The sequence below is a fragment of the Oncorhynchus clarkii genome, chromosome 6, assembly GCF_045791955.1.
Source record: "Oncorhynchus clarkii lewisi isolate Uvic-CL-2024 chromosome 6, UVic_Ocla_1.0, whole genome shotgun sequence".
Classification (NCBI taxonomy): Eukaryota; Metazoa; Chordata; class Actinopteri; order Salmoniformes; family Salmonidae; genus Oncorhynchus; species Oncorhynchus clarkii.
Window position 1 is genome coordinate 14,641,628 of NC_092152.1, and position 10,453 is coordinate 14,652,080.

Genomic DNA, 10,453 nt, shown 5'->3' on the forward strand with positions numbered 1-10,453 from the left:
CACTCAGGAGGACAGACACCACTCAGGAGGATAGACACCACTCAGGAGGATAGACACCACTCAGGAGGACAGACACCACTCAGGAGGATAGACACCACTCAGGAGGACAGAGACACCACTCAGGAGGATACAGACACCACTCAGGAGGATACAGAGACACCACTCAGGAGGACAGAGACACCACTCAGGAGGACAGAGACACCACTCAGGAGGACAGAGACACCACTCAGGAGGACAGAGACACCACTCAGGAGGACAGAGACACCACTCAGGAGGACACAGACACCAATCAGGAGGATAGAGACATCACTCAGGAGGACACAGACACCACTCAGGAGGATAGAGACACCACTCAGGAGGATAGAGACACCACTCAGGAGGATAGAGACACCACTCGGGAGGATAGAGACACCACTCGGGAGGATAGAGACACCACTCGGGAGGATAGAGACACCACTCAGGAGGATACAGACACCACTCAGGAGGATAGAGACACCACTCAGGAGGATAGAGACACCACTCAGGAGGATACAGACAGCTCAAGAGGTATGCTTAGATATTACATATAATTAAGGATAATGATTATGGCTCTAGATTGCAGGAAAAGGCTATTTCGGGTGTTTGAAAAATTCTAAATTCTCCAACTTATGGATGGTGGAGCTAGCCTTCCTCCTGACCATACCCCAACCATCCTCACGTGCCCCATCAGATTTTTGCGGTGTATGAGGCCCCTGCTGGTTTTGAAATGTGTATTGACATATCCAATCTACCTGGTAAATAGTAGTGATGGTGGGAAAAAAAATCACTACAGTTACATATCGGGATATTATTTTTGTTGATATATTGTATGCAATATTATTTGTGATGATATATCATATAGGTTTGACAATATTGCAATATAATTTTTGCGCTAGTTGACTTTACCTGCACAATATTTTTCCTTTAAAGATTGTTCTCCATCATCTTTTTAAATATGGAGCCAATTTGTTTTGAGAACTTTTATTTTCATGCCTGATCAAATCTGGCTTTCTCACGGCTCTCTCTTGTCCCTCTGCAGCAGACATATGGTGAGCAATATGTTGGGAACATTCAGTCGCAATAACATCACAAGCGAATCATATAAAATCGTGAGAATCACAATACATTTCGTTTCGGCAGCTAAAGTGTCTTCATTAAGCATTTACACCCTTTTTCTTCTTTCACATTTTGATGAGTTACAAATTAGATTAAATGGATTTAATTGTAATTTTGCGTCATCGATGTACATAAAAAACTCAACGTGGAAGAAAATGTTGAAAATGTATAAAAGATGAATGAAAAATAAACACTGCTTGATTAGATAAGTATTCAACCCCTGAGTCAATACATGTTAGACACACTGATTAAAGGGGTACGTCTCTAAGAGCTTTGTAAACCTGGATTCTTCAATATTTGTCAATTAATATTTTTTAAATTCTTCAAGCGCTGTCAAGTTGGTTGTGGATCACTGCTAGTCAGCCATTTTCAATTCTTGCCATAGATTTTTTAAGCAGATATAAGAACTATAACTAGGCCACTCAGGAACATTCAATGTCGTCTTGGTTAGCAACTCCAAGGTGAATTAATCTCCCAGTGTCTGTTGGAAAGCCGAATGAACCAGGTCTTCCTATAGGATTTTGCCTGTGTTAAGCTGTATTCCATTTGTTTTTAACCTAAAAAACTTGATAGTCATTGCCGATGACAAGCATACCCATAACATGATGCAGCCACCACCATGCTTGAAAATATTGTACTCTGTTTGTTGGATTTTCCCCAAACATATCGCTTTGCATTCAGGACATAAAGTTAATTTCTTTGCCACATGTTTTGCAGATCTACTTTAGTGCCTTGTTGCAAACAGGATGCATGTTTTGGAATATTTTTTATTCTGTACAGTCTTCCTTCTTTTCACTCCGTCATTTAGGTTAGTATTGTGGAGTAACTACAATGTTGTTGATCCATCCTCAGTTTTCTCATATCACAGCCATTAAACTCTGTAACTGTTTTAAAATCCTTCCTCTCCGGCAACTGAGTTAGGAAGGACGCCTGTATGTTTGTAGTGACTGGATCTATTGATACACCATCCAACATCTAATTAATAACTTCCCCATGCTCAAAGGGATATTCAATGTCTGGTTTTTATTTATCTACCAATCGGTGGCCTTCTTTGCAAGGCATTGGCAAACCTCCCTGGTCTTGGTGGTTGAATCTGTGCTTGAAAGTCATTACTCGATCGAGGGACCTTACAGATAATTGTGTGGGGTACAGAGATGGGGTAGTCATAAAAAAATTATGCCACTATTAGTCCATGCAACTTATTATGTGATTTATTAAGCACGTTTTTACTCCTGAACTTATTTAGACTTGCCATAACAAAGGGCTTGAATACTTATTGGCATTTCAGCTTTTCATTTTGAATGAATTTGTAAAAAATGCTAAAAACTAAATTCCACTTTGACATTAATTATTGTGTGTAGATCAGTGATACAACATCTCAATTGATTCAATTTTAAATGAAGGTTCTAAAACAACTAAATATATAAAAAGTAAAAGAGAGTGAATACTTTCTGAAGGCACTGAGTATTGTGATAATATCGTATTGTGATATTATCGTATTGTGATAATATCGTATTGTGATAATATCGTATTGTGATAATATCGTATTGTGAATATCGTATTGTGATAATATCGTATTGTGATAATATCGTATTGTGATAATATCGTATTGTGAGGTCCCTGGCAACTCCCAGCCTTAGTAAGTAGCTTTGGGATGGTTCAATTATATGTTCCTAATGGGGTTATTATGGAGAAATCTCTGAATGAACTCATAACTGTGATACTCATAGTTGAACATTACGAGGAGGGCATGACATGGACATCTGTCAGACGGGTTCAGTAAACACCTGGGTCTGAAATAGTCTGCTATTTCATCCAAACTCATCTCTTTGTTGTCTCTTTGTAATAATTACACTTCGAGAGCCTGTATATGTATATATATTTTTTAAGTCAGTAGAAGAGAGAGAGACAGAGAGAAAGAGAGAGACGGAGAGAGAGAGAGGGAGAGTGTTCAGCTGGTTCAAACCAGTGTTTCTCTGCTTCTTGGCGTTGGACGGGTGAGGGAGGGAAGATTCAGTGGGCGGGCAAAGCCAGTTATCCCGGGTTGTTTTTCCTTCTTTTATTTGGACTATGACTGGGATCCACTTTCAGCTCTCGGTACTGCACCTGTTAAAACACACGCGCGCACACACACACACACACACACACACACACACACACACACACACACACACACACACACACACACACACACACACACACACACACACACACAAAGGGAGGGAGAGAGAGAGCTTGTGGTCAGGTGGGGAAAGCGAAGGATGCTGGGGTGGATAGAGTCAGTGAGACCCCTAGGAAGGCTCAGTGTGTCCATTCCTCCGTCCGTCAAGCTGTGTGGAACAGTGGCCTGGGGGAAGGAATCACACAAACAAACAGAGCAAGACAAGGGTTCATGGGAAAGCTTGGAGAGAGAACAGAGCCATGGAGGCTATACAGGAAACACAGGTTAACCCTTAACAAGCCGTGGCTAGGGCTCCAGCCGCATTGTAGCAGTGTGTTGTGTTGCTCCATCTATGAAACACTGTGATATGCAATGCAAACTGTATTACCATGCCTAGGCTTGAAATCCATTACGTTTACAAGTCTGATGAAGAACAAAGTCAGATTGAGACCAACTACACACAACCTCCATTCAAATAAACACAATTAATGATTTCCTCCTTATGCTGTGTTCTCTAACAGAATAAGGGGCCAGACAGTCGTAACACACCTATCTCTAAATCACACTAACCACGTTAATATCACACACAGACAAAGTCAAAATTATAAATTAGTTGCTAATGGCAGCCTGCAGTACCTCGGTTGGCCTTCAATCAGAAGGAGCAGCACTGAGCTAGCATCCAATGTCACTTCCTAGAATAGCTCAAAGTGCCCATGCGATCCAAAAACTCTTCCATGTAGCAAGATGATGAGATGCTGAAATGATACTTTCTTATCTTCAAATGCACCAATGAGCATTCTCATAGGAAACAATGGGGTGACATCATCGATGGCTTAGTCCATATTACTTCTACAGTCTATGGTCATGGTGTGGTCAAAAATACCTGTAGTCAGAAAGGCCATTTTAGACATTTGCTCCCATGCACATATTCTCCATCCATGATGTAGACTTCATGTTAATACCCTTTCCCTTTCTCTCTTCCCTACTCCCTCTCTCTCCCTCACTCACTCTCCTCTCAGAGTTGGCTGTAGCGGGCTGGCTGAAAGCGGCCCTTTATTCCAGGCATTGTGTAACCTTTTCTCTCAAATCCACCATAATTAAAAGACAGTGGAAAGATGAGTGACTTCATGAGCAACGGATCCACGAACCATGGCGAGAGAGTATCTGTCACTCATGGACCACGAACCACATCCAGTATGAACCAGCCTGAATGTTCTGGGGGCTCCAGAGATGACTTAACCTGGCAGAGGACAGAGAGGAGGAAGGGAGAGGGGGCAGGAGAAGGAGAGGAGGGAGGGAGAGTGGGAAGGGGAGGGAGAAGGACAGGAGGGAGAGGGGGAAGGAGAGGAGGCAGGGAGCGGGGGAGGGACCAGTTTGTTGACCTGGCTGAGGCTTTTATCTTGGTGTAACCAAACCAGTACAGATTCTACAATACACAGAGAGAGAGAGAGAGAGAGAGAGAGAGAGAGAGAGAGAGAGAGAGAGAGAGAGAGAGAGAGAGAGAGAGAGAGAGAGAGAGACAGAGAGACAGAGAGAGAGAGAGAGAGAGAGATGGGGTCATTTATTTACCATGTTTTATTGCAACTCAATATCAGGAAGGTGTTCCTAATGTTTGGTATCCTCAGTGTTTTCCGAGGAGGACAGGGAGCCAGTGGGGGTTTCTGCAGAACATTCTCTTTCATCCAGAGAAAGGATAATGTACTAGGTAATGGGTGTTAGCCCCTCACTCACAGAGACACAGTCCCGCAAGACACTGAGAGACACACACCCTCTCGGTATCACTGAAAGCCTGAAGTGCATTACACTCCACACTGTCTGACACCCTGTAAGATTTGCCAGACAAGTTACTGACATCCTCTAAGCGTTCCCCTTCTCCAGTGTGGTCGCTCTGTTCGCTGCGGCCGGAACACAAGAATCTCTCATCATGGCCATCTGAGAGCTAGCTAGCTGCTTTCCCATTTGTCTCCTGCTGCTTAACAGTGCCACTTCAACAGGCAGTGTCTAATCCTTAATCTGTCACACGAAACATCTCAGACACATCAGCCTGTCAGTGCATTAACCCCCTCCAGTCAACCACACACTGTCTGTATGCTATTTCAACTCCCCTACACAGCAGTCACCATCAATGTCCCATAAAGGGATCGGTGACTGGAGTCCATATGTTCCTCCTCTTCTTATCACTAACAGCACCAGGTGGTGATGATTCAGAGCTACAATGTCCATGGGCTACAAGAAAAATATCTTTCAAAACATAGGATCAATTTACAGCTGAACAAATAAGGACAGGGTGAGAGAGTGGAGGAGCTAGAGGACCTGCTTCTGTACATATGTACTGGTCCTGGTGATGATGAGCACAGACCCAGGGGGAGAGGGAGAGAGACGGGGGAAGAGAAGGATTCCGGCCACAAAACAGTGGGGTGATGACAGATACTGTTTTCATATGGGTTGGGATCCTTTTCTAGTCTGGCCAACTAAAGCAGCCACTGGAGCAGAAGCCCAGGGGACCCAGGTTTTTATATGGGCCCGTCCCATCTGTGCTGCTGCTGGGATGAACGGCTGCACTGTGTCAGTCAGGCTTTCATTATGGGAGCTTAGGGGGCCGTGGCAGAGCTGGTGGGATGCCACTGTCCGTCGAGTGAGGCTGAGATCATGCCATGTCCATGAGTGATGGAGTGAATGCGTTCATGAATGATTGAGTGAGTGAGTGAGTGAGTGAGTGAGTGAGTGAGTAAGAGAATGCACATCTGGGCGTGGGACAGGTTCACTTTAAATAAGTGCTTTGCCAGGAGACATTTGGGTCACTTTCTGGAGCACAGAAACAACCCTGATCTGAGTTTTGTTGTTTGTATACTGTTGGCCATCAATCCACTGTCATACAACATTGGATATCTTTTCAAAAGCAAAGCAAGGAGTGAGGGTAAAGCCGACAACACATCCCAAGCAGGACATTGTATTGTCAATGCCTGTTAAATCAAATCAAATCAGAATGTATGTCACATGCTTCGTAAACAACAGGTGTAGACTAACAGTGAAATGCTTGATTCTGGGTTCTTTTCCAAAAATGCAGAGTTAAGATAAAGATACAAAAACATAGAAATAGTGACACAAGAAAAAAATACACAGGTTATTTATGTACCAGATGGGAGTCGATGTGCAGGGGGACGAGGTAATTGAGGTAGATACATACATATAGTGATGGGTAAAGTGACTTGGCAAACAGGATAGATAATAGACAGTAGCAGCAGCATATGTGGTGAGTGTGAATGTGTGTTTGAGTGTGTGTGACTGTGTGTGGCGTCAGTATGCATGTGTGCGCGTGCTATGTGGGTCTGGGCGTATGTAGTGTGTGTGTTGGGATGTCAGTGTGTGTGCATAGAGTCAAGGCAAGAGAGTTAGCTCAAAAAAGGGTCAAGGAAGGTAGTAATTTAATTAGCTATTTAGCAGTCTTATTTTGTAGTCATGGCTTTGGGGTAGAAGCTGTTCAGGGTCCTGATGGTTCCAGACTTGCTGCACTGTTACCGCTTGCTGTGCGGTAGCAGAGAGAACAGTCTATGACTTGGGTGGCTGGAGTATTTGACAATTTGTTGGGCCTATCTCTGACACCGTCTGGTGTGAAGGTCTTGGATGGCAGGGAGCTCGGCCCCAGTGATTTACTGAGCTGTTCTCACTACCCTCTGTAGCACCTTGTGGTCGGATACCAAACAGTTGCCATACCAAGTGGTGATGCAGCCAGTTAACATGCTCTCAATGGTGCACAGGTAGAACTTCTGGAGGATCTGAGGGTCAATCCAAATCTCTTCAGCCTCCTGAGGGGGAAGAGGCGCTGACGTGCCCTCATCACAACTGTGTGGGTGTGTGTGGACCATGTTAAATCCTTAGTGATGTGGACACAGAGGAACTTGAAGCTCTCGACCCGCTCCACTACAGCTCGATCGATGTGGATGTAGTCCACAATCAGCTCCTTTGTCTTGTTGATGTTGAGGGAGAGGATGTTGTCTCTGATCTCCTCCCTATAGGCTGCCTCATCGTCATTTGTGATTCATCCTACCACCGTTGTTGTGTTGGAGTCGTGCACTGCCACGCAGTCGTGGGTGAACAGGAAGTACAGGAGGAGACTAAGCATGCACCCCTGAGGGGCCACAGTGTTGAGGGTCAGCGTGGCAGATGTGTTGTTGCCTACCCTTACCACCTGGGGCTGCCCGTCAGGAAGGTCCAGGATCTAGTTGCAGAGGGAGGTGTTCAGTCCCAGGGTCCTGAGCTTAGTGGTAAAGTTGGAGGACACTGTGGTGTTGAATGCTGAGCTGATGTCAATGAATAGCATTCTCACATAGGTATTCCTTTTGTCCAGGTGGGTGAGGGTAGTTTGGAGTGCAATAGAGATTGCATCATCTCTGGATCTGTTGGGGAGGTATACAAATTGGAGTGGGTGCAGTGTGTCTGGGATGATGGTGTTTATGTGAGCCATGACCAGCTTTTCAAAGCACTTCATGGCTATGAAGTCAAACGCCTACAATTCCCCCAAAAAGTTTGCAATTTGGGACTGTCTGTTGCTATTCAAATCAAAATCCTTCTGGGGAACTAAACAAACAAAAGTTTGCATGTCAGGAAAAACTAGTTTTCAGAAGAAAAGGAGGGAACCAGATAGAACAAAAGAAAGAGGAGAGAGAGAGGTCTCTCAGAAGAGCTGCAAGAGAGAGACACGTCACACGTTCCATTCCTCCTTCCGGCTGACAGGCCTGCCGTCAGCTCTTGCGGCTCCGCTCGTTCGTGTTCACGCTCACCCTTCCTAATAAAGCTACGCCGCCCCGCATACGAAAACATGGCGAGCTAGTTAAAGTCAAAAAAGAGAGAGAGGGAGAGAGAAGGGTAGCAATTTGCTTTGAAAAGAATTGTAGAGCACAAAGATAACATCTATGGGAGACAGTGGGTAAAAGACCTGGCGTTGCTCAAAGGCTTCTCCACCCTCGCTCCTCTCCTCTCCTCTCCTCGCCACCTTCCCTCCTCTCCCCATGTTGACAGTTGAACTACAAAACAACCTTTGAAGTGTGCACTGCGGAGGGGGCGCCGCATATTCCAGAGAGCGTTTCGTTTAGCAGTGTCAGGCAACGGCGGGCGGCGTCCCGGGACCCGGTGTTCCACATGGCTCTCTCTCTTTCTCACTGTCGCCCTGCCATTAAGTGAGAGTATTCCAGTTTGAAGGCACTTGGGCGGGCGGGTAGTGGAGCAGGAAAAGGCAAATATAAATAAGTCAATGAGAAGAGACAGAGAGACATCGTTTTAATGATACTACCCTATGATGTTTCTACAGGGGGAGAAAAGTAGCTGCAGGCTTCATCTTTTGTGATGCCTATAACCTAGCATTATGGGTATTAAACGGTGCCAAAAAACAACAGCTAGCGCACCGACACCCACAGACAGGGGATTCAGCAGCACTCAGGTCTACTTTTCACAGAGAATAAGCATGTCAAGGTGAAAGCAAGGCAAACAGACAAAAAGAACACAGAGAAAAGTTTTCCCAGCAAGTTTGCAGGCTGCTAAGTGGAGACTAATTGCTTGCTCAATGTAAAAGGTTTAAATGTGTCCCAGAGATGACGAGGGAGGGGGACTGTGGCAGAGCAGAGTGGAAGTTGTGATGGATGGGGTCTGGCACCTAGCCTCAGCCCTTTAGCCCCCTTTGACCCCCTGACCTCTGAAGTCCCCAACCCAGCAGCCAATCAGAGCCATAATCCTTCAATGACGAGTCATGTCTATTTCTATGGAGGGGTTAAAACCTGCTACTTTACACCGGCCATAAAGGAGCACTTGCTATGCTAATTGCTACCGTCCTATTATGCAGTCCACAGCTCACATGGCTAATGGTGTCATAAAGCATGCTGGTACACGAAGCAGTCCCAGACACCAGGTTGGGAATACTTAGGTTGATTATGGCTTTTGGCTTCGTTTAGGGCACATGGAGGATTCCCCTAGACCGTAAAGGTAGTTTACTCTGGCATAAAATCACAACCAGCCATCCAGAGGGGAAAGTATACAAGGCAGCCATTAAGGTTACAGACTAGGAAGAACATGAAGGAAAACGGAGCAGCTATAAACGTAAACTGAGTAGCAAGTAAAGAGATTACACCAAGGCTTATCTGTGGGTTTCAGCCAATGCAGCACCTTTGTGCTTGTCTAGAGGGTTGCCAGTGCTGTTAGAGGCATAGTGTATTTAAGCTAAAGAGCACACTGTATAAAGCCTGTGTAGCTTTAAGGTAAAGTGCACTGTTAAGTGTTCACTGGGGCTGAGGGAGTGGCAGTCAACCCTGTCCCGTCACCCACTCCTCAGCACTTCAGTTGACCACCGCATCAACAATGCTACAACTGACTTACAGCAATATGCTGAATGATCCACTGTTCTCAAAACACACACACACACACACACACACACACACACACACACACACACACACACACACACACACACACACACACACACACACACAATATTTGTCTCTGTAAAAATACCAATACCAGGAAACCAAATAAATGTTATAAGTTATATATCAATAAACACATATACACCTTGGTGACGCACAGAGACACAGAGTGACAGAGAGACAGAGATAAACAGAGAGAGAGACAGAGAGAGAGACAGAGCGACAGAGAGACAGAGATAAACAGAGAGAGACAGAGAGACAGAGATAAACAGAGAGAGACAGAGAGACAGAGATAAACAGAGAGAGACAGAGAGACAGAGATAAACAGAGAGAGACAGAGAGACAGAGATAAACAGAGAGAGACAGAGACAGAGAGACAGAGATAAACAGAGAGACAGAGAGAGAGAGACAGAGAGACATAGATAAACAGAGAGAGACAGAGAGACATAGATAAACAGAGATACAGAGATAAACAGAGAGAGACAGAGAGAGAGAGACAGAGAGACAGAGAAAAAACAGAGAGAGACAGAGAGACAGAGATAAACAGAGAGAGAGAGACAGAGAGACAGAGATAAACAGAGAGAGAGATAAACAGAGAGAGAGAGACAGAGAGACAGAGATAAACAGAGAGAGTCAGAGAGAGAGACAGAGAGACAGAGATAAACAGAGAGAGAGAGAGAGATAAACAGAGAGAGACAGAGAGACAGAGATAAACAGAGAGAGACAGAGAGACAGAGAGACAGAG

The 10,453-nt window shown here is 44.9% G+C and overlaps 1 protein-coding gene across 4 annotated transcripts in view; it reads right to left on the minus strand.

Annotated features, from left to right (window-relative positions):
* Positions 1-829: 829 nt before the first annotated feature.
* The window catches only part of LOC139410650 (multiple C2 and transmembrane domain-containing protein 1-like), a 272,821-nt gene continuing 263,197 nt past the window's right edge, over positions 830-10,453 (minus strand). For 3 of the 4 annotated variants that reach the window (XM_071156008.1, XM_071156009.1, XM_071156010.1), the window contains one exon: positions 830-3,240. In XM_071156008.1, the coding sequence (XP_071012109.1) occupies positions 3,169-3,240 (72 nt within the window). In that variant the 3' untranslated portion in view covers positions 830-3,168. The remainder of the gene's footprint in view (positions 3,241-10,453) is intronic. The other variant, XM_071156012.1, reaches the window with a different exon arrangement.